At 33.3% G+C, this 15,479-nt stretch overlaps 1 protein-coding gene across 1 annotated transcript in view; it reads left to right on the top strand.

Annotated features, from left to right (window-relative positions):
• The window catches only part of LOC144838809 (complement C3-like), a 30,480-nt gene extending 15,122 nt beyond the window's left edge, over positions 1 to 15,358 (top strand). The window contains exons 23-38 of the mRNA XM_078694305.1: positions 13 to 307; positions 844 to 1,015; positions 1,198 to 1,275; positions 2,172 to 2,352; positions 2,572 to 2,822; positions 6,606 to 6,767; positions 7,110 to 7,169; positions 7,638 to 7,930; positions 8,202 to 8,289; positions 8,408 to 8,479; positions 9,011 to 9,116; positions 9,734 to 9,826; positions 10,582 to 10,659; positions 11,692 to 11,772; positions 12,491 to 12,650; positions 12,962 to 15,358. Coding sequence (XP_078550431.1) covers positions 13 to 307; positions 844 to 1,015; positions 1,198 to 1,275; positions 2,172 to 2,352; positions 2,572 to 2,822; positions 6,606 to 6,767; positions 7,110 to 7,169; positions 7,638 to 7,930; positions 8,202 to 8,289; positions 8,408 to 8,479; positions 9,011 to 9,116; positions 9,734 to 9,826; positions 10,582 to 10,659; positions 11,692 to 11,772; positions 12,491 to 12,650; positions 12,962 to 13,100 — 2,309 coding nt within the window. The 3' untranslated portion in view covers positions 13,101 to 15,358. The remainder of the gene's footprint in view (positions 1 to 12; positions 308 to 843; positions 1,016 to 1,197; positions 1,276 to 2,171; positions 2,353 to 2,571; positions 2,823 to 6,605; positions 6,768 to 7,109; positions 7,170 to 7,637; positions 7,931 to 8,201; positions 8,290 to 8,407; positions 8,480 to 9,010; positions 9,117 to 9,733; positions 9,827 to 10,581; positions 10,660 to 11,691; positions 11,773 to 12,490; positions 12,651 to 12,961) is intronic.
• The last annotated feature ends 121 nt before the right edge of the window (positions 15,359 to 15,479 follow it).

Here is a 15,479-nt window from a genome sequence, read left to right as displayed (position 1 = left end):
TGTTTTTTAAAGGAACTGTTATGGGACCTACAATCTCTGCGATTGTTAGTGATTTGGATAAGATGATAAAGAAGCCCACTGGATGTGGCGAGCAGACTTTGATACGAATGGGACCTAACGTATTTGTGACGAAATATTTGACCCAGACCAATCAAATAACTTCAGACTTTGAGAGGAAGGCGTTTCGTTACTTAAGAATGGGATACGCTATGGAATTAACGTTCTTCAAGCCGAATGGTGCATTTTCGTTATGGGGACCATCATCAAAAGGGGAACCTTACTTACCTGGTGATACATCTAGTACTTGGTTTGTATCCATTTTGTATTATAACAAATGGAAAGTAGTAGTAAAATGTGTTGAAATGTGTGCATGATGGAAACTGCTTTGAAAGATGTAGTTGAAATACTTTAAAGGGTAATAGTGAAAAAGTTTTACAGAATTATCTGAATCTATATGGATGAAAATAATTACAGCCATTGCGAGGGGGTAGGGAGGTGGTGTGGTAGATTGAGTTTTTTATTTAGGTGTTACCTAATTAAATTTGATTGGGCTGACATGTTACAATCAATAGGAGATACAAAGAGAACATGGAAAGTAAGAAGTGAGTGTTTCAACACTGCATTTTTTTCCGAAACGGTTTTTTAGTATAATTATTGTTTTCGGTATGATGGAACAATGTAGCTATAATTCTAAATTACAGCATCATGGACGAACTAAGCAATAACTTTATTATGGAGTTGATAAGTAGTTGGCCCAAAACTCATCTTGTGATTGACTTTGAATGTCAAGAAAGTATTATATTATTCTCAACAGTATTACGGTATATAATTATTATATTTTAGGCTGACGGCATTTGGAACAAAGATACTGTGTCACGCAAAAGACCTTATTTATGTTGACCCTGACGTCATATGTCGAGCTATTGGTTGGCTTTCAAATCCTGAAAAAAGCGAAGTACAACGCGATGATGGTGCTTTTAAGGAATTATTCCGTGTACATCATCGAGAGATGACGGTAAGGTTACCTTTAATTCGTTGTTGTTATTTGCCATTGCTAGAAATATAAAACAAAAGCATAAATTAGTTGACTTGACCTGATCGAGGTTGCGTCAGAATAAACATAGTTTATTCTGGATTTAGTGGATTTAATTAAACAACCAATACACGGGCGATATATAATTTATTATTATTTTTTAGGGTGGTGTCCAAGGAGATGTGTCGTTTACTGCATATGTACTGATCACCCTTTTAGAATGTGATATTTGCGATGAAAATGTAAGTAACCTTCGACCGTTTGTAAATTATATGATGAATGAATAAGCTCTCACAATTATAAAAAAAACATCAACAAACACGATAATGAAAAAACACATCAAAAGATACAAAAACAGGCAAATTCCAATAACATGCAACAAATTGTCATGGTGCCTACAATGAGATACAGTTTATAGTTATACTAGTCTTATCTAGATGTTCTGCTGTTATATAGAGTTATACAGTTCGGAATAATTGACTTTCTATATCGAGTTCGAGTGTAAAAAGATCTAATACGGACTAATGATTGGAGAAATTCGGGATGAAAAATAAGGGATGAGACGGTTGTGCGAGTATACGCTCTACCATTTTAAGGATCGCAACTACATATTTAGACTTGAAGTCGCAAACGTTTAACTTAGCTATTTTATTAGATTTTTTACGAATATCATTAGCTGTAAGGCTGCCGCATCCAGACTATAAAACAAAAATAAATCACACTGGATATCATCGAATTATAGTAGGCCTACAATTCGATAATATTTGGATTAATATTAAATTTACGTAATTGGTGCATTATGTACAATCGTTTTTGTCCTTTTTTATATAGGGGCCTAGATGTGAAACTATAGGCCTATTGATTATATCATCACCAATCTTAACTACGTTATGGGTTTTATCTTTTCTAAAGTCAATGATAATTTCACCAGTTTTTTTAGTGTTTAGAATTAAATAATTGTTTTTACACCATTCAGTAATACACAAAACTTCACAATAATAATCATTAAAAGTGGCGTTATCAGAAATTATTATACTTTTTCTTGTTTTATTTATTGACAATATTAAATATTATTACATATTCACATCAAAATACAGAACATTTGTAATCAATTATCCACCGAATGATTCTATTCTAGACTCAACAAGCTAAAACCGCTATTGATAAGGCAGTAATGTTCCTTGAAACAGAGTTTGAGAAAGGTGCTATTGTACGACCTTACGCTGTTGCTATTACAGCATATGCTCTCACACTTGCCAGCAGTCGCGTCAAACAGACAATAAATGAAAAGCTTCGGGAAATTTCAACTTATAAAGCAGGTAATAAAACAACTTCGATAGTATTAATTGTTTACATTGTTTAATTCAATGTGTATCACAAAAATGTAAAATTGTATAAAATGCAAATGTAACATGTAGCGGATGTAAGCTATGTCTACACTATCAAAATAATTTAGCAAAAATGTACCAAAATGGGGTAGTGATATGACGTCATCTGAAAAATGATATACAAACTAACATGTATTTGCTTTTCTATAGGTAGTCCAAAACAAATTGAAAACAAATTTCAATCATCAATTCCAGTAAGGTATTGGGGTGTAGACGACAGTACCTTAGCTGGAACAAAGAAACCGTTTTGGTACGTCAGAAGACCCTCGGCTATTTCTGTGGAGACAACGAGTTATGCACTCCTCACACAAGTTCTAAACAATGATGTAGAATATTCTAATCCAATCGTCAGTTGGCTAACAGAACAAAGAAACTATGACGGTGGTTTTGTTTCTACACAGGTATGTAACTTCTATTATAACATGGGTTCACGGATGTAGCCAATCAGACGCGCTGAAATGAGTCACGTGGGAGGAGTGCAAAAAGTGCGCAGCAAAAATGCATAACAGCACACTCTGCGCGTGTAAATCGTATTGCAGAATATCGATCGCAAACAAACACACACCACTTGTATATCTTGTCAATTCTGCTATACGACTGTTTTGTTAGGCCTAGGCTAGCCGCCGGTGATTTGGTAGCCGAGCAGTGGTGCTTGCCGTGATAGGCCTACTAGCTTCTTATTTCAACTTGCATGTTATAAAACAAATAATGCATAAGTGCGGCGCACTCTCGGGTATTCACTCATATCTCTATCTTTCTTGACGAATTTATTGTGTTTTTACTTCAGAAAAATTAGTAATTTACGATGTAAGAACATGAAAGCTATTTAAAGCTCATGAATAAGAAAGACGAGCAGACACGCGATCAAAATGAGAATTCCCACTACTAGTATCCCCATTTTACACTTTCTCTGCAGGGAAAAAATTAGAAACAAGTGTTTCTCAATTGAATTGTGTCATATGGGGTCTATATATCCACCAAAAAAAGTTCCAGCTTATCTGGCATGGGGAAAGCCGCCATTTTGGATTTCAAAATGGCCGCCATAAAATACAGGTTTTTGCTCATATCTCCTCTTCTACATCATGCATGGAAATGATTTTGATGAGCTACTATGATTATGGTTTTGCTAAGCCTATGTTTTGAAGGTACAGAATAAAAACAAAATTCAGCTTTTGAAATACAGTTGGAAAGTGATGACGAGAATAAGTCAATATGTTGGTGATAATATATGCGAACCACAATGATTATGACCCCAGGAGGTACTGTACACAAGAAGATATCAGCGATGTACTGTAACTATATCATTCGCGTGAAGAACCTAAAAATAAAATATTCTAAAAAAGTTAGACATTTTAAGATATTTTCCAATCCTAAAGCCCTAAAAGTCGGAGACTAGACAAAGGGGATTGTACATAAATGTTATTATTTTGCCAGTTTGATTTTTGAAGTTTGGTCCTAAATGTAATAAGAAGATCTAATCACTTTCTGATTCTGTATTTTAGAATGCTGATTTTTTATTCTGTAACCATCAAAACATAGACTTAGTTATCAAAACCATGTTTTCATTATGTATATGAGCTAAGAAATTAGCAAAACATGTACTTTATGGCGGCCATTTTGAAAAACAAAATGGTGGCCAATGAGTGAATTACGAAAATGCTGTTTTGCGAGTTCTTGACACTCACAACTACATTTTGTCACTAAAATCACGTTCATACACGATGTAGAAGTTGAGTTAAGTACAAATCTGTATTTTATGGCGGCCATTTTGAAAAACAAGATGGCGGACATTCAGTAAACTTCAAAATGATGTATTTGGATTCATTGACCCTCAAAACGTATACTTTGCCACCAAAATCATATCCATACATGATGTAGAAGCTGATATATGAGCAAAAATATGTACTTTATGGCGGCCATTTAAAAAATCCAAAATGGCGGCTTTTCCCAGGCCAGATGAGCTGGAACTTTGGTGGATATATACAACCTATTAACTCAAATCAGTTGAGAAACACTTGTTTCTAATTTTTTCCAGATTGGCCCTTTTTAGACTTAAATAGGGATACCTTATTGTAGTAAATAAAAGATTGTTTTCTTTGTGAAAATGTTGATTAAATACACTTTTACGGAAAATAGGCTTGAAAGAATCATGATTATAGGTTTATGTTGTAATGGTGCGGGAACTATTATTAAACACACGACATGTTGTATCCTTTCCATTTGTTACGGTTACTTTCGTATCATGTGCAGTTTAGTATTCGGTTCCATTACACTGTAAAAGGTCTATGGAATGGTTCTATTACACGGAATAATTTTATGCAAGAGTGGTGTGACCGCGTGTTCGAAAACTGTTTTGTGAGTATTTCCTCCTCGAAAATAGTATATCTTCCACAGGTTAATTGAATATTGAATATGAGTATTGTTATGGAATTATAATAATATAATAATAATTATTATAAATCCAAAGGCAAATAACTGAAAAAATGACAATGCTGTGGGTATCAGTGGCTGGATCTCAATGGAGATACAAAAAAAAGCGAAAAGCTAAATCAAAACGATAAAGTAAAACAGCCAGAAAAGTTAGCAGAGCTTTCGGGCAACAACACTAGCCCTTCATCAGTGCAAGTAAAGGAATTTGGATAACGTCATAGTATAAGAACTGGCAAGTGCTGCCTGAGTGGACAGGAATAAAAGAAATACAACAAAAGGAGACAGGATGGAGTCTGAATAAGAGTAGAAAACAAAGAAGGTAGCTTGGTAGAGATATAAACAATGAATGATACTAAAATACAGCTTAAATGGTGGTTAATATTGAAACTTAAATTTTGATAGTTAATGGAATAATTTTACCGATCTGGGAGTATGTTCCTAATGTTAAGTCCAAAAGGTTTTGTGGTTTTAAGTTGTAATTCCCAGTGGTTTTCTTTGTCTTTGCGAGTTGTGTCGCTCCATTTGACATCGTGGTCTAATCTATCTATAAATTAAATTTGCAATCGAGTGACCAGCTGAATTAAAATGTTCGGCTACATGTTGATCAAGCTTTTTTTGATAGCTGATCTGTGTTGTGTCATTCTCATACGGAGAGTGTTTTTTGTTTCTCCGACGTACTGTTTGCCACAAATATTACAGTATATGAGATAAATGACGTTTTTGGTTAGGCAATTAATTGATTGTCTTATCCGAAAAATGCGGCCAGTTTGGTTACTCTTAAGTTTTTCAGTAGAATCAACCAATGAACAAGTTTTGCAAGATTTGCCGCAAAGGTGACATAAGAGTTAATTTCACTCTTAAATTTGGATCTGACTAATATATCACGAAGGTTGGGAAGTCTACGAAATGCAATAATGGGTGGTTCCGGAAAACAGTCCTAAAGACGTTCTGTGGACTGTAGAATGGGCATATTTTTCTCAATAATAGCCCGTAATGGAGGCAACCTAGGGTGATAGGTTGTGACCAATGGCACTCTGGTCGAATGTTTTGGCTGACGTGGTTTTTACGTCAGTGTTTGACATCGAGGAATATCTTTTGCTTTCTTTATAGCAGTTACGATGTATTTCTTCTTGTAATTTCTATTCCGGAGATTCCGGTTAGTTCTTCGGTACAATTCTGAAAATCTAAATCTGAAGAACAGATACGTCTGATACGTAATGCTTGACTGTACGGTATGTTTTTAGTACAGTGTCGGGGATGACAACTGCTAGGGAGCAGGTACATATTTTTATCCGTGGGTTTACGGAATAGGTCAGTTTTGAGTGTACCATTTTCTATGGTCACTATAGTGTCCAAAAAATCAACGCTACTAGTGGATTTGGTAGCTGTAAATTTGATAGTTGCGTGGGCCGAATTAATATTGAGAAGAAAAGATTCCAAATTATCTTCACCATGAGTCCAGATTATGAAGATGTCGTCAATGTATCTAAACCAAACAAGTGGTTTATTAGGTTGGAGGGACAATAAGGGATAATAATTATTATATATATAAATAACGAATATTTTGCATTCGTCTAATGGAGATATATATATATATTATGTTGATTTGAAAAGCCTATTTACCTCAGCTCCGCAACGGAGAACAGTCCGTACAACAGTTAATCGTTTAAATCATGAAAATATCTCTCCATTCACATTATATTCATCAAGTAAACAGTAATGTATACAATGTATTCAATTTATTTATTTTCTAGGACACTGTTATAGCCTTACAGGCTTTGAACGCTTATTCACATATTATTGAAGCAGACGAACTTAATCTGCAATGTACAATTACAACGACGACAAAGGACGACGATTATAAGGAAACGATATCGGTTCAAGCAATCAATGCACTGCATCATCAAGAAAGCACGGTGAGTTACGTAAAGGGTCTATAATTTTGATACACCTTATTTTCAGACAATTAAATATAGGCCTATTATAAAACAAATCAGTAAAATTTACAAAAACATTTGTGTTTATATTATGTACTTATTAGTGACTATTCATTTCAATATATTTAATCAAGTATTTTACTGGCGAATATAAAGTTGTTTCTTTTACATGATGAACTGCTTAGCATTACATAAGCACATTATGAAACACTCAAACAATATCAAAATAAATAATAAGAGGCCACTTGTCCGATGGTTTTTTAGTAAACTAATTGGCAAAGAAACTAACAACTAATCAATATCTTATTATTGTTTTCTTAGCCACCTGTGAATGGATTCATAGTTATTGACACGACTGGTAGCGGTATTGGCCAAGCCCAGGTATGTCATGTGTAGCTTTACAGTTTTAATAATAATCTCTATGAAGTTTATGAAAAAAATCGTGTCCATATATATATAACATAAAGTGTAATAGTGTAGACAGAGCTTAAGATCCGCTACTTGTTACCTTCGCATATTACTCTTTCAATTGGACTACAACGTTTCTTTGTACAGTAATACACATCAACACTGACATTGAAATTCTTCCACCAATTAACGCTTCTGGATATGAATTCAAAAAACAAAGGAAGATAGAGTTAAGAAAAAATCAGAAATCGCAATTTTATACACTTTCACTGGATTTGTGTTAATATAATCTTAGGGACGTCGCGATTACGTCAGACCGTTTTATTGACCGGTCAGTAGGCCTATAACATGTTTTGGATCCTTGTAGTTAGTCATGTGCGCTGCTGCCTTTCAAACAAACACGTTCTTGTATATACATATGCTGTGTAAAATATTTTTCAGGTTGAAGTGCGCTATAATTCAGATGCCAAAACACCATCAGAACACTGCGCGTTTGATGTAGAGGCAAGTGCCTCTACATTAGATGATAGGGAGTGGGTAGCGGTTAATGGACGCATAGCCGCACCAACTGAAGTGCCAGAAAAAGTTGGTATCGACATGGACTGCAGTAGGGATAAAATAGGGGGTAACTGCCCAGATGAAGAAGACGTCACGAATAGTCCTGATAATTCAAGATCACGTGTTGGCCGTTCAACAAGTAGTAGTTACATGCTAAACATTAGAGCTTGTGCAAGGTATCATTCATTCTCGTACACTTTTTTTGTTATATGAATTTTTCAATAAAATGCATAAGATAAGATAACCTCATTCTTTTTTTCCCGACTGATATGAAGTGTGTTGGTTCTATATTAAACAAACTGCAGACTAGCAGTCTATAAGATTGTTGAATTTTAAATTTAACTTTCAGAATGATCCTTTTGTGACCATAAATTTTCTTAAAATGAACTTGCGTATCTTAAATACGAACATACAACGAAAATAAAATAAACATTATAATACATTTAGATACCATGGCCACGAAAAGACCGGAATGTCTATTATTGAAGTTGGAATCTATTCTGGATTCAGAGCTAAAGAAGAAGACTTAGAATTAGTAAGTATCGGAGAAAAACATGATTCGTTTGTTTTTATATGCATTTGAATTGCATAATGATATGCTTGACTTCATTTGCACATATGGATGTATGATAATTATTTTTTTCATTTTAAAGATATTAAAGGAAATTGACCTTGTGAAAAAGTACGAATTTCAAGATAGATCCGTTGTGTTCTATTTAGACAGCGTAAGTACCGTAAATATATCTACCCCTTGGTCCCCACTAGGACGCAACCCACGAACTCACGACGCGATGGATCATTTCATGTGGCTTGTGATTGATCAACACACTTGCGTTGTCGTGCGTCCAAGTGGAAACAAAGCTTGAGATTACTAGATGTCAATACTATAATGAGCTTTTTATATCTGAACCAATTATGTAGATAACTTATTATTCATGTTTTTCTTTTCAACATGTTTCACTATTTCCCATCAGGATTAACAAAACACTGCGAAAACTGGTTCAATCACTAGCTAGTCCGCCCTCTATAGCAATAATAAGTCAAACACCCGTAGAAGTTTTGCTCATATATGACCTTAACTTTAAAAATAGCAGCATAATTATTTCTTCAGATCTTCACTGATAATGATCTACTGCGATGGCGGTGTAGATTTAACTATTTTTTAAAGGTATACAAGATGTATGCCATTTCATCCAATAGGTTACTTTTCATGTGACAATAATCAAATGTTGTATTTTGCTTATTTCTGTGAGCAGATTCCTCGCGATGAGCGTGTTTGTGTGAATTTCCGAGCTGAACGAGTGATCGTTGTAAGCGCTATTCAACCCGTCGCTGTTCACGTGTACGATTATTATGAACCAGGTAGTGTAAGAAATGTTACCACCATGAATCAATTTCCAGCCCCTATATGTTATAACAATTTATCCTTAGTTAGAAATATTAAAGAGCACTCGATTAATATTGTTTACGGTACAACATTAACAATGCAATAATAATACATATATGAAGTAAGTTTGATCATTGTTATTGCATGTTTTATTTTAACAGATTCTTCAAAATTAACTCTTATCGATATTAAATGGAGTCATGAATGCAATTCGTGATTGCTTAGAGTAATATAGGCATTATATTCGTTGCCTTTCACGATTCGATTTACTACAGCTGCAGCATATTAACATGCACAGACTAATGTAGTGTCGAGTGTGGGCGTCGTGAAGTAATCAATAGGGAGCTTACGATTTACGACGACCGACGACCAAGTCATGTTAATCCATCGTGCGCACGCGGGGATATTGAGACGTGTGTCCTCGCGCTTTTCACCTGGGCGACGACCGACGATACATTTGGTCGTCAGTCTGCTGCGTCGTCGCAAATCAAAAGCTCCCTTATACAATATAAACCCATAGCATCTGTCACAACATTATGCATATTAAATAAAAGCAATATTAATAAACATATGGGATAATTCAAATCCACAGAGGAGAAATGTACTGACTTTTACCATCCAGAACCTGGTAGTGATCTGCTCAATCTACTGTGTTCAGACGCTGATATGTGTATCTGTGCTGCAGGTACGAGAAACTAAGTAGCATGGTCATGGATTAAGCCTGCTTTTTATTAGGCGACTTTTAATTGAAAGCGCTAAATAATGCGTATGCCTATTCATATTTCCATCTACTATTGTTATTTGAAAATTGCGCAACCACAATTGTTCGATCGGCGCGAATTCATCTTCCAAATCCCTTTCTGCGACGAATCCTAGTTTCTAGGAGATCGCTTCACATCAGCGAAATTGGTATAGTTCGAATTTGTGTGCAAAGCAAAACAATTCGCAACCAATCAGAGCTTAGAAAATGAGTTTCCATGCCTTCATGAGCACTCATCATGCAACAAACAACAATTGAAAAGAGCGATTTTTTTTCTCTGAAAAAAAAGTTGGATTCGTGCGCCTAGTGGAATTCCGGGTTTAAGCTTGGCATATTTCGTTAAAGTTCTTATCAATTTTATATATAATACAATTTATAGTGCAAAGTATAAGTTCTGTTACTTGGTAGCAATCAAATCAGTTGTTATTTTAAAGTTTTATATAACATGATTGATTGAGTCACAGACGTTTATAAACAAATCTCTTTACTGCCAAACAAGTTTGGTGTGTCGTTCTACAGTTTGTGCATCTATCAAAAACAAATGAATGAGACGAAAACAACTTTCACTACCAAAAAACTAAAGATTAATTGTATTTGCTTTATTGTTCCAATGACGTTTTACCTTTTCTATTATTTAAATGTACCATGATTAATACAATTATGTTTTTGTTTTTCGAAAGGTAATTGCGCTCTTTGTAATTCAAAGAAGACCAAATCTCAACTGATCGATGAAGCATGCAGTCAAAATAGAGATTATGGTAAGTGTCTCTAGAAAGAGAACATGACATTTTGGTTACATTACAATGTTTTTTGTAGTGTAATGTATGCATATTTAAATGTAAATACATTGGATTACATGGATTGATATTATAGGCTACTGTTGATGACGTCAGTAATGCTTGTAAATATACTGTTGATGTTGGAAGTCAATATTGTATGCAAGAATGGTAATAAAATAGTTGATAGTCAATATCGCTTGTGGAGATAGTAATGAATAAGAAAGTTCAAATGAAAGAATTGCATATAGATAATATGAATGGTGTTTATAATGAATAACTTTGCATATTTTATAACATCAATTTTTATTGAAAAGAGAATCATTAAAAACTTTAAAACCCAATCCCTTTCCCGGTTAGAGAGAGAAATCGGATTGCTGTCGTACATCATTATCAATACACACAACAGACGTAGCAAATAATATGAAACTATGGTGTCATAATCTACATGCCTAATTTCATTCCTGAATATAATAATTTAAAAATAAAAAAGCCAAAGTCAGAGTGAACACAAAACACTGATTAAAAATTGCGTATGTGACTATGTATTAATTGTGCCTGTTGGGTAATAATATATGACCCAACAGGTGACGTGTGAACAGAACTTTAATTTTGGCCGTCTCCTACACAATGTTTGATATACTTGGCATGTCTAGAAAGTGATATTGCACTTAGTATAATATATCATCATCTCAATTTTTAAAAATATACTATATTAAAAAAATAGAGATGATGATTATACAATCAATGATTTGATTTAGGAACACGATTATGATGACGACGAAGGTAAGAGTATTAGATATAATGAACAGTTATACTGTAATTAATTAAAAAAGGAAATTAACTAAATCCAATGTCAGTTCAATATCCTCTTCAACTGTGACATTATTTTTAAAGATCAAAGGACGTCAATCTGATTATCTACACAACAATATATTTGTATCATACTAAACGAATCAAGGACATATTATAATATGTTTTAACAAGATAATATTTCTAACCATTTTACAATAGCTTTTGAAATCACCGTCAATAATATTAGGGAGACGGAATCCTTTGATGTGTATAATTGCACCGTGCAAGTTATTAAGAATGGTAAGTAACAGTTACTAAGTAACAATATCAACTCTTTGTCCGAAAAAAGTATTGATCATTTTTGGAAACTCCGTTATTTTCGCTTGAAAAATCATTGTTAATGCTTTTAGTTTTTACCACAAAAATAAGACTTATAGCAATGCGAAAAGTATGGACATCTATAGAATCATAATTGAATTTGTTGCATTAAACTTTATCTATATTGCGTCTATACCATTCAGGCGTTAAAATAATATTATGAACTTTGTCATATCATTTTGTGTTTGACATAATTTTAATATGATAATAATGATTTAGCTTTAATGGCATTTTAGGCCTACTCTATATAAACATGTAGAGACAGAGAGATGTTTCTTTATTTTCGTGATCATTATTAGGCGTCCTCTCACACATTTTCATAAATCTTAAATTCAACCCTGTTTATAACACCTTCTTACATAGCATTATAAACCGTTTCTGAAGAAAATGCATTACAAAATTGTCCATTTAAGTTGGAAACATTCCATTGTTATTATAATTAATGATAAGCATAAATAAAGCAGAACATTAAACACAATGTTTATGTATTAACCTTTCTGTTAACAACGATTAGTTCCAAATTACACTAAGGCCTCCTCTGGAAACATTTTCCCCACTTCGGAATTTCAAATACAATACAATTTACCTTCGTCCTGGCTGAATTTGTAACATTAATCATTGTGATATGACTGTTACATAGGCATAGATGATATCGAATCAACTGTTGGTGAAAATGGGATAGCTTACAGGGAGTTCTGGAAATCTAGGAAATGTAGATGTCCTGAGATTCAAGCTAACAAGAAGTACCTCATAATTGGAGTTGATGGATTAAAGACAACTGATAAAGACGGAGTGACAGTGTAAGTTTTACTTGACCATCACAATAATTATACTTGATACGGGTTAACGTCCGCTTCAATTTGAACAATGTTTATTACAGTACAGTTTGTTCAATACCGGTATACTTTTAAATTGACCGTAAATGAAAATTGAGTCCGAACTTTACAATTTATTGAGTCCAAAATTGACAATTAAGTCGAAATTTAATTTTGGCTATAATATAACAGATATTGTTTTAAAGGTGGACTTCGTCAAAATTATTACATTATACATACAAGTGAAAATAAAATAATAACTACAAATTAATGTATATATTTACTATCTCCTGCAGATATAAGTATTTAATTGATGATCAGACATATGTAGAGTATTGGCCTGGAGTTGGGCGGAACGGGAAACAAGCAAAGAAAAGATTAAAGAAATTGAACGGTCTAAAAGCTGAAATGCAAGAAATTGGCTGTGGAATATAAGACACAATATTATTATTATTAATTAGTAATAGTTTTGTGGCAAAACAAAAACACATAAATATAACATGCTGATAAAATACTGCGCTCAAATATAATTTTTAGAACATTATAATAATTTCTTACAGATAAAGCAATCATTAGTAAAAACAGCGTCTAAAGTTTTCAATGCATGGTTCAGTTGTATTATAATCACGTACTTTGTGGCCTAAATGTTTCTTATTAGAATGTTGCTAAATAAATTACTTGCTTTTCCCGGTCTGTATCTAGATTTCTCCAGTCTCATAGATGAATTCCATAATACATTATCACATGTGTTTCACATAGTACCATTGACCAAAACCTACAGTAATCCTTAACCTCACTTTACATGATTTCTTCAAATATGTATATGCCAATAGACTATATATCTATAGATTTTCAAAGAAATCGATTTTTTGTTGGCATCACAAAAGCTTATTGAAATCTCGATCTATCTTCAATCTGGGGCAAATATTGAAAATAGCACGCCCCCTATTGCTCTTCAATTTTCCCTCTCCTTCCAAGGTTTAAATTCTGTCTATGATTATATTATGAACAAACATAATTATTTCTCAAAATAAAACAAATATTGAAAAAAAAAATGAAGTAGGTCCCTACGATTGTGAGCGGCTGTAAACTTTCGTTAGGTGAACAATAATCATTATTTTCTTCTAAATTGTAAAGATGCTTGTTATTGGTTAATATTTTTGCATATTAAATAGAATAGACGTTTGTTTATTGCTGCTAAAAGTTTTGTACTTGAGAGTATCACTTAGTATCACTTAAGAAGATTACCGTAACCATGAAAATTCGATTTCTTTATTTAGATGCCGGGTAGAAGGGAACAATAATGTCTTGCTAGTATTGGAAGAGAATTTACATTAATATACTTAATTAAAACCATTAACACCAACCAATTTTCGGAATCATTTTAACTCATGTGCATCTGTTTTTAGCAGGCATGAACATTAATAATGTGGGTGTAGTTCAGTGATAAATCTTAAATAAATGAAGCTTAGCAAAACTTTATTGGTAACGGAAGTATGACATGTCTATAGCATGGTTCACTTATAGATGGATATTTGTTTAACTTTAAGTGAAGACGATTTAGTATGAAATTGAATATCCTGTCGGATACAGATGGGTTTTTATTTATTGAAAATCGCCGACAATTTATTTTCACTGCCAGTCGTAAGGGAAGACTGTACAGTGATCAGCAATCTTCTGATCTCGTTTATACCGTTAATAACTCTTTGAAAACATGTGCATGCTGTAGGTAAAAAGATGAATAAAATTATTCTTTTATTGTTCAGTTTCAAAAACATTTTAAAATTGATAATTGAGTAAGTTGGGTGTAACGTTGGGTATGTTACATCCTCCGTACACCTTTAATTGATATGTGCATTATGGAACAAATTCAATTTAAATGTTCTAAATAGACGAGCTTAATGTTTTCGGTAGAAGGAGCACCATTTTTCATCACTGACATAGACAGATAGGTATAATATGAAATTAATGTGTAGCAATTGTGTAATAAAAACAATTTTGTTATATATTTCCTTAAAAAAACGACCATATTATACATTTTTAGTTTTCCCAAAATTTACACCACCATTGGTATTCTTTCATGGAATATTTTATTCAATAAAAAGGCCTACTTTATGTCAATTTGTATCGAACATCTCATCCTCTCCTCCAACCAACAAGGAGGCTAGGCTATTATGAGTATAATTTTTTTTATTCTAGCCAGTGTTTTACCTTACTATCAATACTGTTCGTTAAATTGTATATGTTGAAACTGAACACTTGTTACAATCTTTTCAATTATAGTTGGGCTAACGCGATTCATAAGTTCAATTTTGATACCAATTGGATTTGAAGTGCGAGGCCTTTACCAATTAACGAAATACATTTTTACAGACAAACTGAACATTATTGCACGAATTAAATGTCATAATATAGTTCGACTATGTCTTTTTTAATTTACGTTCACAAGATCCAAGGATATCAAAAGAAACACAGCGAGACAGTTATACTGGTAAAATATTGCGTGTCATAGTTAAATTATAGGCTACCGTAGTTCTAATAATGTTAATTAGAAATGAGAAAATCCTAAATGAAAATTCGTCTGGGTCTTTTTTTTTAAAGATAAATTGGGGTACCATGGAAAATGTTTGGACAAATACGGCAATGTGTGTTCCAATGGAAGTTATTCGATCTATGTTGAATTATTTTAATTAAATCCATTAAACCATTATAGTCAATAGAAACTTTCTATTGACTATGATTAAACACAAAATAAGACATAAGAGAGGGTGTTTTCTTGAAAGGCCCAATGGTTAGGACATATCAAGCGGAAGG

The sequence above is a fragment of the Antedon bifida genome, chromosome 3 (assembly GCF_963402885.1).
Source record: "Antedon bifida chromosome 3, ecAntBifi1.1, whole genome shotgun sequence".
NCBI lineage: Eukaryota > Metazoa > Echinodermata > Crinoidea > Comatulida > Antedonidae > Antedon > Antedon bifida.
This window is presented reverse-complemented; position numbering and strand designations above follow the sequence as displayed.